The sequence below is a fragment of the Paramacrobiotus metropolitanus genome, unplaced genomic scaffold, assembly GCF_019649055.1.
Source record: "Paramacrobiotus metropolitanus isolate TYO unplaced genomic scaffold, Prichtersi_v1.0 Parri_scaffold0000002, whole genome shotgun sequence".
NCBI classification, from domain to species: Eukaryota; Metazoa; Tardigrada; class Eutardigrada; order Parachela; family Macrobiotidae; genus Paramacrobiotus; species Paramacrobiotus metropolitanus.
The window spans coordinates 3,022,083-3,045,097 of NW_026570222.1; the positions used below are offsets into that span (position 1 = coordinate 3,022,083).

General features: G+C 41.5%; 7 protein-coding genes and 1 long non-coding RNA gene across 15 annotated transcripts; 2 read left to right on the forward strand and 6 right to left on the reverse strand.

The window, feature by feature from the left end:
* Positions 1 to 653: 653 nt before the first annotated feature.
* Positions 654 to 2,838, reverse strand: LOC129589899 (acyl-coenzyme A diphosphatase NUDT19-like). Of its 3 annotated transcripts, none has more exons than XM_055484823.1 (3): positions 2,640 to 2,838; positions 1,447 to 2,291; positions 654 to 1,177 (listed from the first exon to the last, which is right to left on the reverse strand). In XM_055484823.1, the coding sequence occupies exons 2-3, from the start codon at positions 2,225 to 2,227 to the stop codon at positions 957 to 959; spliced, it is 1,002 nt and encodes a 333-aa protein (XP_055340798.1). In that variant the 5' UTR covers positions 2,228 to 2,291; positions 2,640 to 2,838; the 3' UTR covers positions 654 to 956. The 3 variants fall into 3 exon arrangements, with proteins under 3 accessions (XP_055340798.1, XP_055340789.1, XP_055340782.1); XM_055484814.1 differs by lacking the exon at positions 2,640 to 2,838 and adding an exon at positions 2,429 to 2,624; XM_055484807.1 differs by lacking the exon at positions 2,640 to 2,838 and having other exon boundaries at positions 655 to 1,177; positions 1,447 to 2,624.
* Positions 2,839 to 3,003: 165 nt separating this feature from the next.
* On the reverse strand, positions 3,004 to 5,496 carry LOC129588736 (acyl-coenzyme A diphosphatase NUDT19-like). The gene is made up of 2 exons (XM_055483104.1): positions 3,874 to 5,496; positions 3,004 to 3,534 (listed from the first exon to the last, which is right to left on the reverse strand). The coding sequence occupies exons 1-2, from the start codon at positions 4,664 to 4,666 to the stop codon at positions 3,278 to 3,280; spliced, it is 1,050 nt and encodes a 349-aa protein (XP_055339079.1). The 5' UTR covers positions 4,667 to 5,496; the 3' UTR covers positions 3,004 to 3,277.
* LOC129588779 (gamma-glutamylcyclotransferase-like) lies at positions 4,931 to 6,708 on the forward strand. The gene is made up of 2 exons (XM_055483158.1): positions 4,931 to 5,436; positions 5,822 to 6,708. Exons 1-2 carry the CDS (start codon positions 5,174 to 5,176, stop codon positions 6,201 to 6,203), a joined length of 645 nt encoding a protein of 214 aa, XP_055339133.1. The 5' UTR covers positions 4,931 to 5,173; the 3' UTR covers positions 6,204 to 6,708.
* LOC129588808 (nucleolin-like) lies at positions 6,624 to 7,698 on the reverse strand. The gene is made up of 2 exons (XM_055483200.1): positions 7,335 to 7,698; positions 6,624 to 7,276 (listed from the first exon to the last, which is right to left on the reverse strand). The coding sequence occupies exons 1-2, from the start codon at positions 7,528 to 7,530 to the stop codon at positions 6,963 to 6,965; spliced, it is 510 nt and encodes a 169-aa protein (XP_055339175.1). The 5' UTR covers positions 7,531 to 7,698; the 3' UTR covers positions 6,624 to 6,962.
* A 1,883-nt stretch (positions 7,699 to 9,581) lies between these two features.
* Positions 9,582 to 12,647, reverse strand: LOC129588787 (ras-related protein Rab-35-like). 2 transcript variants are annotated; one of them, XM_055483178.1, is made up of 8 exons: positions 12,267 to 12,647; positions 11,875 to 11,952; positions 11,373 to 11,423; positions 11,014 to 11,061; positions 10,869 to 10,886; positions 10,601 to 10,783; positions 10,381 to 10,505; positions 9,582 to 10,025 (listed from the first exon to the last, which is right to left on the reverse strand). In XM_055483178.1, exons 2-8 carry the CDS (start codon positions 11,927 to 11,929, stop codon positions 9,888 to 9,890), a joined length of 618 nt encoding a protein of 205 aa, XP_055339153.1. In that variant the 5' UTR covers positions 11,930 to 11,952; positions 12,267 to 12,647; the 3' UTR covers positions 9,582 to 9,887. The 2 variants fall into 2 exon arrangements, with proteins under 2 accessions (XP_055339153.1, XP_055339144.1); XM_055483169.1 differs by having other exon boundaries at positions 12,262 to 12,647.
* A 2,029-nt stretch (positions 12,648 to 14,676) lies between these two features.
* Positions 14,677 to 16,626, reverse strand: LOC129588801 (putative defense protein Hdd11-like). Its single transcript, XM_055483188.1, has 5 exons — positions 15,982 to 16,626; positions 15,656 to 15,751; positions 15,199 to 15,445; positions 15,007 to 15,034; positions 14,677 to 14,814 (listed from the first exon to the last, which is right to left on the reverse strand). Exons 1-5 carry the CDS (start codon positions 16,064 to 16,066, stop codon positions 14,779 to 14,781), a joined length of 492 nt encoding a protein of 163 aa, XP_055339163.1. The 5' UTR covers positions 16,067 to 16,626; the 3' UTR covers positions 14,677 to 14,778.
* A 126-nt stretch (positions 16,627 to 16,752) lies between these two features.
* Positions 16,753 to 21,247, reverse strand: LOC129588747 (ETS-related transcription factor Elf-1-like). Of its 5 annotated transcripts, none has more exons than XM_055483122.1 (13): positions 21,143 to 21,247; positions 20,601 to 20,787; positions 20,255 to 20,512; positions 19,692 to 19,874; positions 19,190 to 19,324; positions 19,045 to 19,127; positions 18,835 to 18,990; positions 18,270 to 18,362; positions 17,863 to 18,021; positions 17,729 to 17,812; positions 17,543 to 17,659; positions 17,212 to 17,413; positions 16,753 to 17,138 (listed from the first exon to the last, which is right to left on the reverse strand). In XM_055483122.1, exons 8-13 carry the CDS (start codon positions 18,313 to 18,315, stop codon positions 17,051 to 17,053), a joined length of 696 nt encoding a protein of 231 aa, XP_055339097.1. In that variant the 5' UTR covers positions 18,316 to 18,362; positions 18,835 to 18,990; positions 19,045 to 19,127; positions 19,190 to 19,324; positions 19,692 to 19,874; positions 20,255 to 20,512; positions 20,601 to 20,787; positions 21,143 to 21,247; the 3' UTR covers positions 16,753 to 17,050. The 5 variants fall into 5 exon arrangements, with proteins under 5 accessions (XP_055339097.1, XP_055339120.1, XP_055339089.1 ...); XM_055483145.1 differs by having other exon boundaries at positions 17,543 to 17,656; positions 19,190 to 19,334; XM_055483114.1 differs by having other exon boundaries at positions 19,190 to 19,334.
* A 178-nt stretch (positions 21,248 to 21,425) lies between these two features.
* LOC129584752 (uncharacterized) lies at positions 21,426 to 23,015 on the forward strand. The gene is made up of 4 exons (XR_008689915.1): positions 21,426 to 21,639; positions 21,711 to 21,909; positions 22,146 to 22,289; positions 22,431 to 23,015. It is a non-coding gene; the product is annotated as an uncharacterized LOC129584752 (long non-coding RNA).

Consider the following 23,015-nt stretch of genomic DNA (forward strand, 5'->3'; position numbering starts at 1 on the left):
ACTACGATATGCGGGTACTTCGTACTCATTTTGATGATCGACAGGTTTGAAGGAGCTCCGAAGGAACTGCCAGCTGTCTTTCAGTTTTACCTTGTCTCATTTCCTTCTTCTGACACAGGATTATTGTGTTTGAAAGCCTTCCTCTGAAGTGAAGCAACGTAGCGCATGGCATAGATCCGGCATCGCATCGCGTAGAGGAACATTTCCCGATCACTCGGAATGGCCGGAATGGGAGCGCGCGCTCTGTACACCTGGTTTACCGTGCTGATCTTCGTCATAATGATCACTCTCCGGCTAAACCACAGCATGTTAGTCAGCTGGTTCGTGGTGTTCATCCCGTTATGGCTCTACGAACTAATCATGATTGTGTCGATCTCAATCAAAGCCTGCAAAAAAGCCGTGGGAAGCGGTTCACGGATTTTTGGCGATCGCCACTGTGCCATCTTTCTATGGGATATGTTCGGGATTGTCTGCTTGTTCACGTTTGAAATGTTCCTGTGCTTGAAGTTGGACAACACGTGGAACGTTAAGCCGCACATTCTCTTTACACCCTTGTGGATTTTGTGCGCACAGTGTTTGTTGAAACTGGGTTGGCATGTATACAATTTTGAGCGGTCGCATGCGAGCATGTCAACAACAGGGTCGCTTTGATTTTTTTAATTTTATTTGTTAAATTTTGTGAATTCGGAAGACTTTTTATTTAAGGAATCTCATGCTGGCTTTCTTTACAAACAGGCAATATAAAAAATTACCAGTGGCTTTAATAAAATCGTCCAGAAAGATTGAGAGTGCGAGTTTAGTTTAGTTTTATCGCTGTATATTTATTTATACAATATTACTTTCATGAGATTTACACTGTACATACAATTTTGCACAGTATTGTATCAATATGTCACAGTTATGTGCAGGCTTTTCAGAACTTCCGGAGATTACGTTATTAATGGAGTGGAGCTGAATTATTTGCGACCAGCACACTTCAGCAAAATCGGGTTTACAGATTCGGAATCAGGATTCACCAAGTTTGAACACTTTGTGTGGAACAATCCTGTCATTGTATCGTTCATAGTGGTTTCGTACCGCCGTAAACTTGCAGCTTCGGTACGAAACTCCGCCATTGTACAGTTTCGATTATTTCGCCCGTCAACAAGCTCGGAATTTTCCGGATAAGCATCGTCCCCTGAAAAAATTTCTATTATAGAGGAAATACGAAACATAACGTAGGTTTGTACAGAGTGCTTTGTGATCATTCTGGAGCTTGCCATTTACGCTCTTTAACCAAAATTTGACATTTCTTATCTATTCAAAAATTTCGTTTCTAAAATCCGCTAACGGTAAGTCTGCACTCTACACAGATCTGATAATTATGACAGTCGTTCGGTACCGACAAAGGTGCCTAAATCAGCAATTAAATTTATTTAAAAACAATTTAACACATACAGTACATACCGGCAAAAATGACAACAATGCCATCAGTGCAGTAAACAAGTGCAGGCGCCAGCAATTCAGTTCCCTCTTTTTGGTGCTTTTCAGCAAAATCAATCAGATCTTTGGCATTCGCAAAGGGCAAAATTCTGACGCACTCATAAATCTGAGGCGACGGAATAAATAAATCATCTGAAGACATTCGCGAAATGCCTTCCGCTGGAGATAACCAAAGTGCGCTGCTTGTTTCGGTTTTGTCCACGACGATCTCCAGTCCTTCGTCACATTCCGCAACAAAGAATGCAGTGTCATAACGTTTGCTGGACGTCCTGTCGTTGGCCGGCGTGCGCCAGTTGGACCACAGTTTTAATGCGGGCACATCCGGACATACATCCAGTTCGTTGCACATTTGTAAAAAATTTCCTGTGCTATCAATCAAACGCTGTCTCCAAGTGGCCAGCAGATCCACAGGCTGGGATTTGTTCAAAGATAAAAGGAAACCAGTTTCTTCAAATGTTTCGCGAATCGCGGTGATTCTGAGCGATATTTCCCGAGCGAGCTCGTGGGATTTGGTTTGAAAGATTGCTGGCCGCTGGGCAGTCGACGGCAACAGTTGGCCATCCAGATTCACAGAATACCGCTTGAAATGGTCATTCCAGTCTAAAGAAAAATCACCATCCTCAACCACTCCACCTGGAAATACCGCGCGTTTGGCCCAGTTGCCAACTGATCCAGAACGACGTAACAGCAGAATCTTTAACGACGATTTCCCGTTGCCAAAATCAGAGAAGCCGATTCTCTCCATGGTAGTAGCATCAGGAAAGTCTGATTCTCAAACAAAATCAGCCACAGATCTTATCGTTCGGCAGCTGTGCGCGAAGGCAAATATCAGAGATAACAATAAACTGCAGACGGAACTGCTACGGTTTGGAGACTGCTACCATACTGTCCATAATCATGGTGGAAGAGTGCACGAATACTACTTCTACTAAAACACAATACTTACTCGTTCTCACAAATGTGTCCAGTTCGAAACACTCAGAACCTCACAATCAGTACGGCTTATAAGACAAATACATACATGAATAACATGATACAGATAATATTTCTGTACTTCCAATTGTTTTGGCGCATCAGCATTAATGTTAAGAATTACTAATAATTTAGAAGTTAGTGATAAAATCATAAATATCGTACCACCAAAAAACACCACCTACCAAGCGGCTTCTAGTCTACTTGGAAGTTGGTAGGCGCCATCACACGTCAACAGAAATTCCATTGTTGCCTGTGGTGAATGATTGATTATGGCTGTCAATCCATCTTTCCTTGTACTGTCGCGTAGTGGTCACAATCGCAATTTAATTTTTATTATGAAAATAACATTACTGTATGGTCAACCATTACAAAAGTTTCATCGAATATAGTTCCGCGAACCTTTGTTAATTACTTGAAATTACTTGCACTTGTAATTATTTATGTTATGTCTCCAGACTCTGTCGATTTAATACAATACGGGTACTGTACGTACCGCAAGTATTTGAGTATCGTACCCAGTCATCTTATGAGCATTGCAAAACATCCAAAAAACCCGTATTTTTGGCTACGAACACTTTTTTCGGGAAATCCCTCACACAGCAGCAGAATTTTGTAACTTTTCAAAGTTTTCTTGCTGGTAAGCCAATGGCAGAAATGGCTTCAAAGTGCCACATAGATTCGCACTTTCCAGGAAATCTTTTAATACTGCGACATTTAAAATAAATTAGTGTACTACAATTATTAGCATAGAAGTATGCCATTCGATTAAACTGGTTTGAGCGCAACAATAAGTATTGTCGGTCAATTAAAACTGGCTTCGTTAAGACGTTTGGGGCTTAAGCCTTGGGGTTCCGGAAAAACCATGGACACCCAAGCTTTCCAATTTTCTGAACAAATTCACCGGGGCGCAATGTTCCGGATCTAAAGATATATTCATGTGGAAATCGACAACGGTGTCTTTATGGTCACTTTCTAGTCGATGCAGATTCTTCACATCTTTCCTTAGTTCGGTCACTGTGCGATCATCAGGCGGTAAAGGTTTGTACAAATCTGGATTAGATGGATATGCATCGTCACCTACCGAAAGCAATGTGAATTCATAAGCATAAACAGCGGAAAATGGAAAATAAATAAACAACGGATTTACTGTCACTTACAGTAGACTTAAATTGAAATCCCTCAGAATTCTTATCGAATAAGTTAAAGTTCTGATGGAATAACTGTTCTCGTATGGTTTTCTGCTCATAACGTGCTTCACACGTTTACAATTACAGAACTTCAAACGTTCCATTTAAATCATTCAAGATTAATTTTTTACTTCTAAATGTACTGGCTAAAATTACCGACAACAAGGTGATTGGTTTGCTGTTTTTGTTCACATCTACGTTTAGCGAAATCTCGTACCACTGTTCCTACCTGGGAAAAGGGTCACAATACCGTCCGCACAACGAATTCTCACCGGCAGATACAGAATCGCTCCAAAGTGTTGCCGTCTCTCTGCGAATTCCACCAGCTCTTTGGCCGACTTGAACCGCATCAGCCGCGTACATTCGTACATTTGTGGCGGAGGCAGAGTGATTTCCCCGCTGGCCATGGCCACCAGCGCCTCGCCAGGAGACATCCAGCGCGAATTGAGCATTTCCTTTTCGTTAACATCGATATCCACCCCTTCATCGCCTTCTGCTACGAAGAAAACTGTATCAAAGCGTTTGATCGGCAGATCGGTGGGTGTTAGCCAATCGGACCACAATTTCAGCGCTTCCACATCAGGATAAATGTGCAGCTGCTCACACATGTCCAGGAATTTTGTCGAGTCATTTGTCACACTCTTCCGCCACTCGGCCAGTTCGCTGGTCAACTGTTGGATTTTGCTTTTGGGTTCGGCAATTAATATTCCGCTTTCTTCGAAAGTTTCTCGGAGGGCTGTGATGCGCAGAGCAATTTCGCGTGGCAGTTCCCCGGGGCGACTCTGGAGAATTGGTGGTCGATTTGCATTAGAAGGAAGGATAAGGCTGTCAAATGATGCTGCATTCTTTGCGAAACAATCTTCCCATCGGGGAGAGAAGTCGCACGCATCAACAACACCTCCAGCGAATACGCGACTCTTGGCCCACAGTCCACCGGAGCGCTGTAGCCATAACAGCTTTAACGCGCTGGTTCCGGACGCCAAAATCAAGGACGCAGACTCGCGCCACGGTAAAGCTTGCATGACATCCCCAAAACACAAAAGAATCAAATACCGCTGTGTTAGTCTCAAATTAAAAACACAATCGAAAACTGTAAATTAAAAACATTGTCAAAATTATTGTTTAAAAAAATCTTCAACTGTGGGCAACAAAATGTGACAAGATTTATGTAATCGCGCTCCTGATGTGGTAGGGTTTATGTAAACAAAGGCGGTGCCGTCAACAACCAATGAAAACCGAAAGAGCGCTTCGATCAGCTGGTGGCACTGCGGTGCTTCGGAAATCGATTGCATACGGCAGCGTCGACGTCTTTCCTACGTAGGAAAGACGTTATCAGGTACCAGGTACTCCCGTCCGCACATGTCGGAGCGTGTGGAGCATTTGTCGAACCTGGATCCGTAGTTTCCTGTGATTCCGCTATAACGTCTCCGCCTTATCGCAAAATTCTGCGTGCACTAGCCAGTGCACTGCCCCCGCCAGAGCGTTGGAGTCATTGCGGAAATCACTTGATTAAACGGAGCCTGTTCAAAATGCCCGTGTTATCATCACACGATCCAGAGAAGAAGTTCCTCTACTTCGCTTTTGGAAGTAATCTGTTGCGGGAGCGTCTGCATTTGAGTTGCCCTAGCGCCACAAGACTTAGTCCTGGCCGACTGTTTGGTTATCGTTTGACGTTTAACTACAACAGTCTCCGATGGCGAGGACATGTCGCCACTATTCGCGAAGGCGATCATGATTCGCTGTGGGGTTGTATCTGGATCATTGATAACGAAGAACTAGAAGCACTTCACAGGTATTTGAAACCTTTGATTACTTAATTAAGTATTAATTCCTATATGCGCGAGAGATGGAAAAGTTAGCCGACGTACGATCGTGGCTGTAAATGTAACCTGCGCGTTAATGTAGTGCAATGGCGGCACAGCTGATCGCTTAACTACTGCAGCCATAAGTTACTTAACTTCAATCGTAAAGTGTACGTAATGCGCGCAAGCGTGACGCTGGTGTTAAAATCACTATTCACAAATACTGTTAATTTTATTTTACATCGAAATATAAATTTTACGATGCAATAATAATAATATTTTTATTATTATGTATAATGTATCAGATTCATAATCATCAGTACGAGTAGATTCGGAATATGAAGTAAAGTCTAATTTGGATTTTATCGGTATTAGACAAGAGGGAGTACATCAAGGACTGTACCGACCACTCAGTGTGGATGTTACGACACCGGAAGGGATGACACTTCCAGTCCTGACGTACCAGATGACTTTGCCGTATGAAGACAATCCTCTGCCATCGTGCGTGTATAAAAAGGTTATGTTGCATGGAGCGCGGGAAAGCAGTCTTCCTGCTGAATACATCGAAAATATGAAAGCTCTGCCAGATAACGGTTACGATGGACCGGTGGAAGTGCAGTGCAGTTTGCTGTACCGGCAAGACACTGCGGAACCGCAGTCGCATATGAAAGTAAACCACGTTCAAATGGCAGAAGGTGCTTTAGGACCTCAGAATGAACCGGTTAATGCGGTTGAACTGACAGTCAGTGTAAGCTAATTCTCCGGTTCACTATACGATTTCCGAAAGGTCTCCAGTGTCCTACGTGGCGATACCTCCTAGTGCGGTTTGGCATCATGACTCCATTTGGCTGCTTACTTGCTTAGGCCGAAACTTCCGGTTTGGAATTTTTGGTTGCTTCTGCTGAGTGCATGGTGACTGTCGCCTAACTCCTCATTCAGGGTGCTACCGGTGCGAAGTTAAAACGGTTTAATAATTATCTAGAAATAGAATTTTAATTTTATAGAGCCTATGTGGCGCGATTTAAAATTCGGAATTGAAGAGTTGTGAACGGCTTGTTGGAATCTTTCATGTCTTTTCTCTGATTTGGTGAAAGATTGTCTTCTCTGTTTTTGATCTTTTCCAATACATATTTGTGTTGTATGAGTACTCTCCTCGTTTGTAGTGCGGTCTTTGGTTTGTTTTTTCATTCTTTTCTTCATGACATAACCGACATTAAGTTCAGTACTGCATATGGAAGAAGTAAACAAATGACATGAATCGGTTCCCAGCAGATGCTAAATTCAAAAGCACGCAATCTCCAGGCACAAACAAACACCAACAAATTGTTGAACAAACATCTTTTAACGGGTTGTGATAAAATACTATTAAACGAGATGCATTCCAAGGAAAATCCTGAGAAAATGTCTGCAGCCGCTCGGCTACAGTAGCGCTAAAAGTGCTTCTGAAAAATTACAAGAACCCAAGCGTAGCTTGTACTGCGGAATTAAAACAACACATCGAGTTGTTACAACAGTCTCACTCGTCGTCAGCCGATCCAGCCTTTGCTTTCTTTGGAGGCCGCCCGCGCCCACGACCGGTGCCAGAAACAGCTTTAGTAGCTGCAGCCGCTTTGGGTTTGGCCGCCACAGCTTCCTCATCTTCCGCCTCGTCAGATCCCTCCTTCTCCGCATAACTGGTCTTTTTACTGGTGGCAGCCCGCGTTGGGCGCTTGGAAGGCGTCCGTCGCTGCGGCCGTCTGCCAGTGTCTTCTTCGTCATCCTCATCGAAATCTTCCTCCTCTTCGCTCTCGCTTTGATTCTTACGTTTACCGCGAGCTGGACTTTTTTTCGCTACAAACGCATCCACATGATATCTCATCTCACTACACCGTTGCAATGGTCAACTAACCTGCTCCAGCCTTGTTTCCAGATCCCGGTGGACGCCCACGTCCCCTTTTGCCCGCAGCCGGACTTTTTGTTTTCGTTGTCTTCTTTTCCGTGCTGTCAACGCTGACATCAGAAAAATCCTCGCTAGCTACCGACGGCTCCGTTACTTCGGAACCCTCCTTCATCTCCGCATCCTTTTCGTCCTTTTCCTCATCCATTTCCGGTTCGGGTGCGGCGGTTTTCTTCGGTGGCCGGCCACGACGGCCCGTAGTCGCTTTAGGCGCTTCTTTCGGCTCGGTATGTGTTTTCACAGAGCCATTCTTAGGTGGGCGTCCAGGACGGCGTTTGGCCGGCACACCGTTGTCGGAACATTCTCTTCGGGTGCTCGCTCTTCCTTCGCCGGTTTATCATCATCGGCTTCCACCGTTATCACGTTCCTCGCTGGGCTTCTTTTCCTGATTGTCCTCGCTTGGCTACATCCGCACACCGTTACCACAATTTCCAAAAGCACAGACATAAAATACCGCATAAACTTTTCTTTTACCTCATGTGGTGAATTTCGGTCTCCGTTGGTACGTTCAACACTATTCTTTTTCTCGCTTCCGCTGGTCTCGTCGGCGCCGTTCTTTTCGTCGCTCTTGCGGCTTTCGTCCACAATGTTCTTTTCTTCGCTTTTGCTGGTTCTGTCCGGCGTTTCGTGAGTAGTTTCTTTCGCATCCGTAGCCGTTTCGCTTACTTCTACGTTATCTGTCATGCTGGCTGCAAACAGAAAATGGTGAATTAACTAACCACCGAAGTCCGTTAACTACAATTACAAGCTTGCAAGAGCCAACTGAAGTCCTCGCAAAGTTATGCTAACTAAAATTACATATGAACTGCAGGTTACTGACGAGTTTTTCAGGCGAAATAAATTTAATTCAAATTCAAATTCAAGAACGTTTCAACTGAAGAGCTGCAAACCTAAATCAAACGAATTTTCGTTCCTACTCTGGAGGCGACTATTATGGAAATCTCAAGTTGGGGCTGTCCTTAACTCTTTAACAAAACAGAAAAGGTATTCTTGCACCTCAACGATGCTGCGCACAAGTTATTTCCATATATCGAAGAGACGAAGACCCATCACGTCACACCAACGATTTGAAAATTTCACATTAATTCAGCCACTGCGAAATTTTAACAGGCTTGCTTCCACAAACTAGATAATTTTGCATCTGTTACGAACAGTAACGAACTTATGACTGCAGAATTATACTGGGTACACAAGCATAAAAACGAATATTTTACATATATATTAGTGTAGTCGCAACTTAGGAGTTATGCCGCACAGCAAAAGCAAAGAAAGAAGATTATAATTTGGTGATTTACAGTACAATTAGAACATCAACGATTCTGATTGTTGATAAGTATCGCCGATACTATTAAAATTTTAATAAGACTTAAGAAAGGATATTGCTATAATTACTATACTAAAAGGATATTACTTAATACTCATTAAGTACAAACAGCGACTTACCTTGTCTCCCAACAAATAATGCCGCAGAACACTTTCCCCAAAAGAGAAAAAATGGAAAACTCCGCTCCACTTTCGTGAAAATTCGGAACCCAAATGAGGCTGTATTTTCTGATTCTTCGCAAGATCGTTCGCCAACAAAACTACTGGTGCTGAGACTACTGACGCTGTTTTATAGGAGCGTCCATCCACTACTTCACATAATAATATTAAAAGTATAGTCTACGCCCCTTTTATGAATTGCTCATTCTGATTGGTGTACACTTCATTACTTTTATTATTGGCCTTTTTTTAACTGTATTAAATTCAAATATGTATGATTTAGTCAGATTTACTGCTTATCTTCCAAAAAAAAGCTTAGCACAAATAGAAAAGTTTAAAGCCAAATTTTAAAATACTGCACTACAGCATAAGCAGCAACGGTGACAGCACAGAAACAAGAAAATTTTAGTATACGAATGTTATTATGGAGAAACGGCCAACGGAAAATGGGAAAGCTCCGTATATTTCGAAGTGTTTAGCTTCTTTGGGACCGAGCATCCAGAACCAGCCACTAGCCTCCTATCTGTTTTAGTGGCCGCAGTTTAGTAGTCTCGAGTCTTTGTGGTCAAGGTTTTAACGGTCAAAGTCCGAGTTTGAGCGCGGGACGTGAATTATCTGCGGAACTAGAGGATTCCCTTCCATTAAAACCTTTAAGGGTCAAAAACAGAACTACCCGGAAACACGAGGCCTATTTTGATCCCATATTACTGCGTTTTTATATTCCGTAACGATGTATTAAGTTCTTACGCAATAACAAACCACTGTCCACATCCAAATAAATCAATAAAAAGTTTAACAAAATAAAATCGAGCATCTCATTTGGAATCACCGATATCGCTGCTCATTCAAGATAGAATATATAGTATTAATAAGTAATCAGACAACAAATACTCAGAAACACATTTTTAATTTTTCTAATTGAACAAACAAAAACGACTGACTGAGCTATCCGGAAATTCTGCACACATGCCAGCGAAATCGTAGGTGCAGTCACTGCTGTGCATTTCGTTTTCCACGTCGTCCTTATTTACAGCACTTCGTCTTTTTATCATGGCCGGATTTATTATTTCCTGTTAACGTCAGTGCACCAGCATCAGAAGGATTCTGCATGAGACTCCGCTTCTTATTGTCCAGCACCAGCTTGGTTATTCCACGGAACATCTGGAAAGACGGTACAGTTGCAAGAAAGTGTGCGGGAAACCGGCATTAATAGATAAATGCGTATCTCTGGTTATGCAACAGTTCACATGCAAAAACTTGACGGTCCATATGCCAGAAATTTAAAACGGTCTGGGAGGATATAGGAGCAGCAAAGTATTTAAAGGAAAAAAGGGAATCAGGGCTTTTTTACGGAAAAGAAAGACCAGGAAAATTTGCCGTACAAGAAAAATTCATTCCAAGATTAAAAGCGCCAGCGTACTCTAGATTTCCCACCGTTGGGTAAACAGCGCTAATATTTCGCCCATAGTTATCGATTTCTTTTACTACAGTAAACTATTTTTTATTAAATTTTTACCTCTTCAACATTTCGGTTTTCTTTGGCACTAGTTTCAAATAACGGTATTCCGGAAGCCACCGCAACGCGTTGAGCATCACTAGTAGTCACCACTTTCCTTTCTGGATCATCGTCTTTATTTCCCACTAATTTTGTAAAAAAATAGTCAGCGATAAATTATAATAGCATTAGCAAATACTACGGTGAGTCACAATCAACTATTCTCTGCATTCCCACATACCAAGAATACTACTGACGTTTTCACAATTATTCTCGATTTCCTCCAACCAGCGTTTAATATTGCCGAACGATTCGCCATTCGTCACATCGTAGACCACAATTACACCATGCGTTCCCCTGTAGTAGGTGGATGTGATAGTGCGAAATCGTTCCTGTCCCGCGGTATCCCATATTTGCAGCTTCACTGCACAAATTCAAAAATGTTAGCAATCAGCTTGACGAGCACCAGTTTCACGAGTAACAATAACTCGCAACATCGGCTGCTTTACCTCGCTCTCCATTGATTTCTGCAAATAAAGTCGTAAGTCATCGGAGAACCCATAACAGCAAAAATATTATTTGGATATAAAACACTAGTATGTACTTGCACAATTATAAAGCCACATTTCATTCTGATACTACTACAAGACTTACCAAGAGTTCGTATCTTGAAATCCACCCCAATAGTTGTTATATACGATCCTAATAAAACGGGTTGGTTATGAACAAGTAACAAGTACGGAAAGTAAATAATAACCTTACTAAAAACACAGTGATCAAGCTATTAGTAACTAAGATAGCTAATTAATGAATAAATTACTATGGTCTCGTTTACATCTTCAAGTTTAGTCATCATGTAATTCAGAAATCTATTTTTCGTATCACCGTTATTAAATTTTCGAAGGGATTAACTACCGCTATTCTCGTAAGACACATGCAGCCTTTATCGAAAACTGAAGTAATGAGAAACATCTGGTTTCGCGCACAATTAACAAACGTCATCACACACATACCTGTGAATGTATTGTCGGAAAACCGCAACAGCAGACTACTTTTGCCAACACCTACAAAAATACGCTAACAATATGATTAACATTCACCGGTTGCGTCGTAATGTCAAGGTAGCGCATGTATCAGCGTGGGACACACCCAGATTAGTAACTGCAAATAAATCAAAACGCTTTTCGGTCCATCTACATATCGGTACTACAAAAATTGCTGACCATGAATCCATTTTATTGTTCAGTGTAGCTTATGTTCATTAAAATACCTACCCCACTTAATTAAATAGAAGTATCGAAAATTAAGGAGTAATAAACCGCAAACTTTAAAATTCAAACCACTGATTACGCTGCGGTTTCTTAAATTTTCCCGTTTTTCATCTGTTAGCCGCAAATTTAAGTTCAGCTGCCGAGCAAAAACTAACAGAGAGAGATGCTATTATTACCCAAATTAAACAAGTCATAATGCGTAACGTAGTACTTACGCAAGTAATTTTTTCAGTGTTATACTTACCGCTGTCTCCAATAATCAGAAGTTTGAATAAGTGGTCATAATCCTTTTTTGCCATTTCTTCCAATGATATAAATTAATCTAAACAAAATTACAAAACACATTTCTTTTGAGTTCCATTACGGCATTACACCAAATTTTTCAGCCAGGCTTGTTGCCAGACGGGACATAGTTTAAAACTACAAATAACTGAGATACAATAATTTCCGGTTCCAAAGCAAAACCGGAAGAAAATTAATAACGATCATAATTACTTTTTAAAATAACACCAACGTTTTATCCGCACGAACGCGCGCAAAAAGGCAACAATTATGACGTAGGTATCCGCAAGCTTCTAACTACGTACTATCTTTTCAAATTACAGTTCTCCAAAGTTGTGAAGCACTGTACCTTACTCAGAATTTCAGACACTGGAATCATAAAATAGCGCACGAACACGATTCACAATTTGCAGGAAGTTTGTGCCATTTAATGCTGGAGCGCCAATAAGCCCAAAAAAGAACAGGCAAATAACTATTATCTCGACAATTGGAAACTGGAGCAGGAAACGATCAGTTCACACACTAATCTTAAGTATCCAGCTTCCTTGAAAATTTTCCAAATATCAAAGAGATGATAACATCATAACAAGTGAAATGAATGCAGAATAGGAGACGAACAAATGCTGGAAACAAAAACGTAAAAACCGTTCTAATCCGTACGTAATAAACAGTAGTAACATTACGCCTTCAACGTTTTCGCTGCTTGGAAAAATCTGGAGCCGTACTACGGGAAAAGCACTTGTATCGTGTACGGGAATGTTTTTTAATCCTTGCCTCTGGGCGGTTCAATGAAGAGCAACCACTAGCAGCGACGTGTAGCTCTGTAGCAGCAACTTTTGCCAGGCCTTTTGCTGTTTTCAGTGTTTTGCAGTTTTTGCAGTTTGCTTCGCTGCATTCTAGATTGATTTTCAGTTCCCTGCTGACAAAATACACTGAATCGTAAGTTTTTTATCATTTTATGCCTGTTTTCTTTGAACTTATGCCATCAGCTGTGCAAAAGTACAAATTCCTTTAAGCCGTTGTTTCGAAATCCGGGTACGGCGCTCTTCTGTTTGTCTTAGTCACAATCGTTCCTGCTTCAGAGTATTCTGGGTTTGTCTACTGTCAGGGAACCGTGAAAAGGTACGCAAACGGAAAGCTAAAAGGGTTAAGCCTGTAGATTATTGGTTTTATATAAAATCCAAAGGAACTCATTCGTTCAAAGAATTCCTTTGGCAGAAGCGGAAGCTGTATTGGCCAAGAGACCTCGCTGTGCTCTTTATCGGTGGGCAAATATTGCGCAGGCTCCTGACCTAACCGTAGATGGAAACTCTGAGTACTGAAGTAGACAATTTTGTTAAATCCCATTGGAAACAGAATCCTTACATAGAGAAAAATTCGATTTGAAAAATTTTTCTTGACGATTGCGACAGAACGTTGGTACTTGCCGTAGTGATTGCCAGTTAGTGCTAAGAGTTACGCTGCTTAAATTATGGTGTGCCAGGTGTGGTGTTATTTACTATCAGCTGTTTCTATATGCAGCGTACTTATTAAAAATTGTAAGCATATAATATGCTTACAATTTTTAATAAGTACGCTTATTTCTGCTGTAATGTTGAATTTGAAATGTTAAAAAACAGGCTTTTTTCGGCCTTTTGTCAGCTTGTTGCGCTGATGCTTTCATAAGGGAAGACTGTAACAGCTCCTGGGAGCTTTAAGGTTTATGTCTAGTATAATAAAATATACGCGTCGTATCATAATATCACAGCGACCGTCTAATCATGTTTGTAACGTACTACATCGCCCATTGCTTTCCAAATGATACCAAGTTTTTTGAGAGGTTAGGTATTTCCCATTGTATCCATCGTTTGTTTGAGCCAGGAATCGAGAAGCATGTCGGAAATGGATACCGGCTCGACGGCGGCTGGCAGTGGAGCGACATCGGGGACGTCGCGGCGAAGTGATGCCTCGTCTATGAAGAGGGACGACGCCGCCGTCAACGATGAACGACGGCCTGTTTTGTACATTTGCGGGGAGTGCCACCACGAGAGCCCCATTCAGGGACGCGATCCGATTCGTTGTCAGGACTGTGGTTATCGCATTATGTACAAGAAACGGACCAAACGATTGATTGTGTTCGACGCCCGCTAACTGTTTGCATTGTTGTTATCTTTCCAATTTAAGAGTGTAGGTAATCTTCAATTTTATATTGGCGTTTTCGGATCTCGTGCATTCCCTCATGCGTAATTAAAATGGACATTTTGTGTCTCCATATGATTGCGAATGCATATTTTCGACTGTTGGATTTATTTTTCAGCTGATAACTGTGCAGCATGAATGTATTTGTGACCTATGTTTTCAAGGAAGACGCTGCAGATGTATTGCGATATAGTCGACAAATCGACATTGTCTGACCATCAGAATAATATGCAGGTGTGTGATCTTGATGTGCAAAATCCCAGAAAGTGAGCATAACAAATGCAAAACCAGTAGAGGTGTTTTGGTTTCGGGGTTTTTCTTCATGGAGACTAAAGCATGCGACAGCCGACAGTTTCTGCGGTGTCCAGTGTCCGTAAGGATTTCTACTAGGATCAAGGTAGTACTTTACGTGTTGACATTTCTAATCTGAATTGTGTATGAAAATCATAAAATAATACCACAATCTCGCTCCTACCTAGCATGGTAAAAATTCAGCTGCGCTAATGTAAGAGATTTGTAAACTTGTTGTTTCTCAGTGAGGAATGAGGTAGTGCCTGCGTTGCTCAAAACGATTTTTCCTCGGTGATGTAGTTTTATTCAAATTTAAAACCAGGACCAATCTGACACAGCTTTAGAAAACAGTATAATTGTTCGCAGTACAGCGTAGCTAAGAAATCGGCTTACGCACTTATGACGAAAGCTGGGAAGCAACAGGTGTCCAGTACTGCAAAAAGGAAACGATTGGATTAATTAACAGAAAAGGTAGGAGATATTAATTTTAAATGCGAGGCTGTGCATATGCCATATTCCTAGCATCCAGATTTGACTTGTGATAAAGAAGTTATCACATAATAATTATTTCTTGCACACATCGCAGTAAAATTACGGGGACGTATTGTTCTTGGTCAGCTCATACCTGATTAGCGGCTTTCACGATTGTTGCACTGCAATTAAAGAACATGCTAAATTCGTAGAGTGCTGTAAATGCGATTGCCGTAACACATTGATCTATCATGTGCACGTGTTTGCACCCGACGTTGATCGTTTGCCGTAAAAGTTGAAACAGATGGTACAATTCTGTGTATGGTTTGCTTAACGGAAAACTTACTAAACACGAACTTGGACGACACCGTCCACCTCTCCCGCGGGATCCCATGTGAACTGCAGCGAGGACACCACCTTCTTCCGATTGTCCATATGGGTCACTGCCGCGCGCGCATTGCACGCGTATTTCGATACATTAGCCACGTTGGACAGCTTGCCAATGAACCGACCGGAATTCTCATCGCGTACTTGAATTAAGAATCCCGCGATCGATCCCGGACTACTCGCCGTGTCGTTAACAGATATTTTTACTAGCGGCAAACAATTGCATGCATGTTAAGGTTTATCATTTTTACAAAGTCTTTACAAATAGGCGATGCGTTTATGAACACTTACTTACCTAATACTTATGTACACCGTGCAGTTATGCAAATAACAATTAGTATAAAAAATTATGCGAGTATATAGGTTATGTTGTGCAAAAACGGACATTGGTCGTTTGATATGGTGTAAAAACTTACAACCAGTGTTTTTTCCTTGATTTGTGATAGGTGTGACTGTCAATGCAAAAGGCGATACAGTACGCTGCGCCGGAAACGGATGTCGTGGAATTAAATCTGCAACATCAGTTGGTCGAATCTTTTAACCTGATTACTTTAAATTACTTTTTTTTTACCCTGGATTACTTTAAATTTACGGCCTAGTCCGTTTTTCTAGAGTAAAAAGTAGTATAATAACATTAGCTAATGGTCACCAGTTAACTATACAATTTATGCATGATTGATCCAATGCCAACCCTTTACAAAATTTACAGTTATGAATGTCGGTATAGCATTAAGCAACTGACCTCTACATGCTTGCAACGGTGCTCCATTGGGAAATGCCTGGCTTCCGGCAAAAAGCAGAACGAATAACCACTTAACGAATGCCATTTCCAACTTCCAAACTCGACGATGCACGAATGCAAACACAAACGATAGAAATAGATCTGCCGTCAAGTCGATCTGAGCATTGTGCTAGAGCGGTTTTTGTTGTCTGGGTGTTATTTATGCAACCTCAACATCGCTTTCACGGCCGTTATTATTATGACTTTGTCCGTTAGTTTTTTCACAAGCTGGGCCACCTTGCACAATCTATATTGCATAAACGCTAGTTCGTACAATTTTGTACGAACATTTCATCGGTAATATTTGCTTAATTAGCCATTGGCACAGAGTTAGGGCATTACGTGTGCGTATTTACTACGGCCAATAAACAATCAGTTCGCAAAAAAACAAGTTTAAATTATCAATAAGTGGAAGGGTTTTTTGGTGCCTTTTTTCTGGTGTATCGGTACGTTATCCTTCGTGATTGCACGAATCCGCATTGTCTGACTCTTCCAGACAGCGAACGACAAAACCTTCTAACGTGATCATTCCAGACTGATTTGAAATGATGTCGACAATCCAATCACAAAGACCAAAATTTTTGATTTAGAAAGATGTGAGTGGTTAAGTAACACGAAACCGACTTCTGCCAATGCAATACGGTCGAGAAGAGATTTCGCCGAAGTTATCCCACAAAAGCTAAATCTAAAGGCGATAACCAAACTACTGTAGCAGTACCATAAGTACTGAAATACGGTAACAACGAAATTTTATTCAATTTGAGCTTAAACAACCTAAATTTACAACAAAAAAGTTCTCATGGTGAGCAAAGAAACAATTCCCTACAAAATTACAAGGCAGTTTAAGCTTGAGCATTGAACACATCGTCGCAAAAATCGTAAACCGCGAACTGTCATTTTCAGTACTGTACAAAAAAGATCAATTTATCAACAAAACTGCCTGAAAAAATGGCTAATCGCAATAATGCTGCAAAATTATGAAACAACAAAGGTGGGTTATGTGAGACCATCTTAAGAACCCTTTCTGAAATCATACCGGTTTTGTGGCGTTTGGTCCAAAACGAAAAACATAACGGGTTCCGCTGATGCACACCATATGCTTATTGCGGCAAGCGTTCCTTCAGAAAACATGGTTTATGCAATGGTGATGAAGTTAAAGGCACAAAAGCTGACAGTTTATCAAAAACTTACTTAAAACACCGATTAAGAACGCCTAAGGACACGGTATCCGAACTATGACCCCGCTCCACCGCCCACACCCTGGCCAACATCTCCTTATCTACGATTTGAAACTCTTTGTTCTTCTTATTAACCCATCGGACCGCACGTGGACAAAACATCGGACTATCCAGCAGGCGCCAAATCAGTCTCCACAGATACGAAGCACGGTTGGCTGAAAATAATACCAATGTGAATCTAAATCTGTATTATTATGGAAATAATACAAGATATCTCAAAGTCAACGCAATCAAGGTGTCAACTTTTACAAAAATATCCATAACCTATTAAAACTAAAAATTACAGCTGGAAGGCTTTTCATGCTTCTCCTTCTTCGTACGCTTCGCCTTCTTCGTCTGCGCCGGTTGAGGAACTTCAGCTTCGGAGTCAGAACTCGACTGCCAATCATCTTCAGTGACTGCTAAATGTTAGTCGAACAATTACAACCTGGACAATATTTTAGCATAAGTGCTATCTTTTACGGTTTTACCATGTTTCTCGTCCATCTGCAGGAGCATTTTGTTTCTGGCACTGAAATCTTTACCATGCTGCTTCCACGAAAAGTTCTGATTGCCTAAAAACAAATCGTCAACAACCGTATTTCCCAAAGTGACACACACCTACCATGGGCATTCGAATCATGGGAAAACTGCAGAGCAGCCGCCATGGACACCCTGCCCACCGTTTTTCGAAGATCGTAAGAAACGTTGTCATCGTTGGAACAACTATCAAGCGCATGGGTCGCTCCAGTATCATAAGCTTTCGTTTTCTTATTATAGGTGCCTGAAACAAGATAAAATTAAGCATTATTATCACAACCGTGGGTCGCAACAACCCTATGAAAACTGCTGCTTAAATTGATTATTTATCAAAATTTATTTATCGAAATACTTTGAACTTTAGAAAACAACTTTGCAAACAAACAAAGCTTTCCAAAAACCTTTGCGATGAAGCACCAAAGCCCAATGTATGAATGCATACCAGTTCAACACTTAATTCACCAAATTCAAAGCCACACTAGAATCACTTACGTTTAAAAACATCCTTGCCGTGAATATCTCTGAGATGTTTCTTCATATTTCCGAAACTATAGAAACCTTTTCCACACAAAGGACATACTGGAGCTGCAAAATACCGCACCAAAAACTGCACTGTAATCAAGTCAAGGCATCAGAAGTTACGGTTCAGAACTTAACGAATTTGCAAATCAAACAAACCGCAATCGCATTTCCTTCAAGCTTCCAAATAACAACTCAGTACATACAGTCCTATGTAGTCAGGCCCCCTTTCGGAGGGAAGAAACGGGAAAATGGCGTGCCGGGAGCGGGCGCAGCTGGCGCTGGCGCGAAAAAATTCGAAAATTACAAGAGAAAATTGTAGAAAAGTGGCTTTTTTGAGCCACTTTTCTATGATTTTCGGGAAATTTCAGGCCATTTTCAACTGGCGCAGCTGGCCCGAGGCCGTGCGCCCCCCCCCTTCCGAAAAGCTCAAGACGGGCCTGTACGTAGTTATGTGCTAGTTCTCACTTTCCGATTTCATAACACATAATTTCACATAAAATAACACGGTATCAACTATGTATCAATTTCCACTTACCGCCTCCATTTTTCTTTTTGATGATCTTTTTTACACCAGGAACTCTTGAAAATTTGGACGAAAACACCGCCTGCGGTTTCTTAAAAGAATTTAATCCCTTCAGATTTTTGTTTTTTGGTTGATCCAGAGTCCGCCTGGCAATGCTGGTACCGATATCTAAAAATACAATTCTTAATCTCCAAACCTATAATTTCCTACGCGTTGACTAACCGTGGATTTTCTTTTTGTGTGAACGAAGTTGCTCAGGATACCGAAAATTTTTCCACACAATTCACACGTGAATGGGCACTCGCCTGAAACGCCTTTGGTTACATTGGTGCTCAAATAAGGAAACGATAATTATAATCGAAACAACCAGTATGGATTCTTTCATGACGAATTCTGCTCTGCTTGCTGTGCAGTTCAAGACCGCAATACTGACAAACTTTCGAATCTTCCGTCTCCTTGTTCTTTCGTTTAGCCAGATTTTTTTTACCGGTTTCCAAAAAACCTGAGTGCACCTACGAAGCCGGTAAAAGCACTTTAGGGTGAAGCAACACAAGCTTAGAATACTATTATACTGCACAGTTAGTTAAACCACTCTTCAGTTTACTATAAAATGCAGCTTAACAGCAACCATCGATTTATAAATAGTAAAATTTGAACATAGATCTTTTATATCATTTTTTTCTAATTTGCTTTTCCCAAATTTTCTGGATGGAAAGCAGTCAACACGTCTGTTCTCATGAGAAAACAACTAGTGGAATTCATCCTTTAGCACTGTTTTCTGTTAGCTGTTAACCTGTTGGCAGTTACCATAAACTGGTATTCCGTACTATTAACTGAGCTCGAATTCTTCGCATTTCTGTGCCACAAACCTTCAGAAATCATCGAAGAATCCGCAGTAGGACGACCGCATCCGTTCTTTGCCGCTTTTCCAGATACCGATGCCACCATCTTTTACTGGAAGCACAGCGGGGAGAATTATCTGATAATGTTTTTGGCCCTACGACCGGGCGACTGTGTCTGGTTCGCATCGCAGTCAGAAATCACAACGACATCTGTGAATGACAAAATCAATAAGATAAACGGTAATGTTCCAACAATTAACTGTTCGGTAGCCAAAGATTATTAGTTAGCCCTCATCTTGGATATCCCCCAATAAGTATTTCTGGTTAATACTCAGTGATACCGCCATGACTTTTCCGTAACAAATCGCATCAGTAGCAACCTTTAACAATCGTGGTACTCGTACTAACGATAAATACTGACTTATTGACATCGCTTATTAATTAGACCCCGTGAAAGACAAAATATGTAAATGCGTAAATTAGATATTACCTATCATCAAATTTGAAATTTTTCTATAATTTTTAAATCTTCATAATTTTTTATATTATTTTATACAAAACTTTTGAACTGTGCACTATTTTTAACAAACCTTCCGCAGAGAGATCCGCGCTGCTACTAACGGCAGGCGGCGACAAAGGAGTTGCCTTTCGCTTCTCCATTTTTTTCTTGAAATGCACCACGGCTTTGCTGTATTTAGGTGCCATAGGAAATAATTCTGCCCGAGCGATTTCCATGACCACCAGCACCACAGTGGGATCCTCGTCGGATTTGCGCCGAGTTGCCAGCACAGTATCAACAGCCCGATTGAGATCCAGCTGAGAATCACAAAGCGACAGTGTGCCATTATCTGCAACACGATAACATTAACTTCCAAGTATCATTCATGTATCTCTAGTCTCTAGGGATCTGATTCTCCGAAGTTTATCTTGCCGTACTTGACCAAATCAGAGAAAATTCATGTCGAGGAATGTGTCGCTGCACCAAAATTCGCAACACGCGGAAAGACTGCCGTTCGTATTCGCAGCTCGGCGTAAGTAGGAAACGCACCACGCTGTTGGGTCTGCTAGGGAAACGAATTTCAAACACAGGGAAATCCATCTTCGGACGGTAGACTGAGAGCTCCTACAAAAGAATTCAACATGTGATGTCGCAGACTCGCAGATTGGCAGAACACCATACAACCGATCTTAGAACAGCTTCGGAGAGCAGGAAGCCGCAGTGCAATACTGCTGTACCACGTACGTTATGACAACTACTCGACTGCTAACCAGCTAACGATCTACTTTCTTTTACTGTTTACACATGCAAACCTATTTCGTTTAAGTCCGTGAGTCAGTTTAGTGTAAAGAATTTCACTACGAAGTAGGATAACCAGGTGCAACTGCACGCAGCTTTTCGAGAAGTACTACGCCCAGAATCTCGGAACAAACGCACTGGAGATGGGCAGGCTCTCTGGATGACAAGACCCGAGACCTACCTTTCTTCACTCGATCCCGAAATGCCCCGTAACGCCCGGTATTAATGTTAAATTTAAAGGGGACCGTATGCCGTAAGTTTCGGTCTTTTTTTTACCCAACGAGTCCAATACTGTACAAGTAATTTCGTAGTCAACCGTAGGCGCAAGCTTACTGTAATGTTAAAATCAAGCCACTCTTTGCCGGGTGGCGACTACTAGTACGTCAACCGCTAGCGGGCGCGGGGGCCCAGTGCAGTCCTGGGTTCCCCAAAATAAACTAATAAAACTGCTGGCTGCTGGCAGGCTTGCTTCTTGACAATTTTGAACTTTTACAATGAATTATTGCAGTACTCGTAGAGAAGTTAATGTTAACAAAACTTTTTTTAATTTCTGTGGTTAAACGTTAAAACTGAAACTTCTTCATCAAGGTCCAAGGGTTTGTTTAAAAAAGCCGTCGGCATATATTCGCGAAGCGATCGTCTCTCAAATTCGCGAGAATCCATACTAAGTGTATGTCAGTAAGTCTGATATCTCGTTGCGGTCTTTTGGTTTTGTATGAGTTGTGACTATTTTGAGTCTGTGGGTTTAGTTAGGACTGTTCGTTCCTATTCCTAACCATTATTCTCGCTTGATCTCCTTCGACATGGCCAGTAATCCAGAAAATAAACCCGAGAAGCTTGACATTGGTGGAAGAAGTACGTTTCCATCCATGCTGTTGATCAACAAACGTCCATGCGAAACACATCCCAGAGCACTTGCGGCGGAAAGTGTTGTGCTACAAAAGCGAGGTTTGTGTTCTTTGCGACTTGATATGCGTATGTCGACGTGCTCTGGCTAATAAAATTATTAGACTGGTGTGTACAGTAATTGTGAATTTTTGGACTCTGCTTATGAGAATGCTAGGGTATCGAGTTAGTTTACGATTTGCAGTTGTACGCTTTCCCACGAGGATAGACAGGACGCCTGTAGTGTAGATGACTTGTTTCACTTTTCTTTGCTTTCTAATCGCACCTCATTTCGGCAGGGCAAATTATGATGGATCGGTTAAAAAAATTTCTACCCGAAATGAAGAACTCTGCTGAAGCGCTGGAAGAAAGCCTGAAAAGCACCGATAATGCCGATCGCTTTAACATTGAGAGTGTGAAGGAAGGAGTCCGTCGTTGAATTCGTGAGTGCAGTAATAAAAATGCTGCAGAAATCCTTTGCTGATTAAATGATTCAGGTTTGACGTAGTTACCTTGAATACATTTTTGTTATTGAAGTCAAAAATACTGTAAATAGAATTTGTTTATGTGCGTTCGTGTTGCAGAACCTGGGGCTGTTCGAGTATTCTTCCAGTGAATCAGAAGAAGAGCTGGATGTGTTGGATAGCTCAGACTCCGATTCAAGTGACGAAGAAGCTGCCGGAAAAGCGCCTGATGATTTAATTAGTGTGCTAAGTAAGAAGAGTACCTCTGGACCGAGATAGCTCTTCGGTTAGGTGCATTTGGGAATTCTGTCTTGTGATAAAATTTGTTTTTCCTGAATCTTTACTTTTCCTGTTAAGTGTTATCAGTTTACCAGTGTACCACGTCGACGCATGCTCAGGCGTTTGCAGCATTTTGTTAAGCTCCAAGGGACCAAGCGGAAACGATGCGCTCGGCCGATACCCGAACGTCGCATGTGGTTGTTCTCAGCGCGTACGGTTATTTCGTTTTGCCTATTGTCTGGTATGTTGAACTATCATGGCTGAACAGTCTGAACCTGGAAGTCTGGAACATTAGTATGCATTATGGAAAACAGCATCTGGATTCCAGAAGCTGTGCATCGTTTCGGTAGTAATGGGATGGTTTCACCTTCTTAACTTGCCTGCTTAAAATGCGCATTTACGCCATTTAAAGCTCAGCTAAACCTA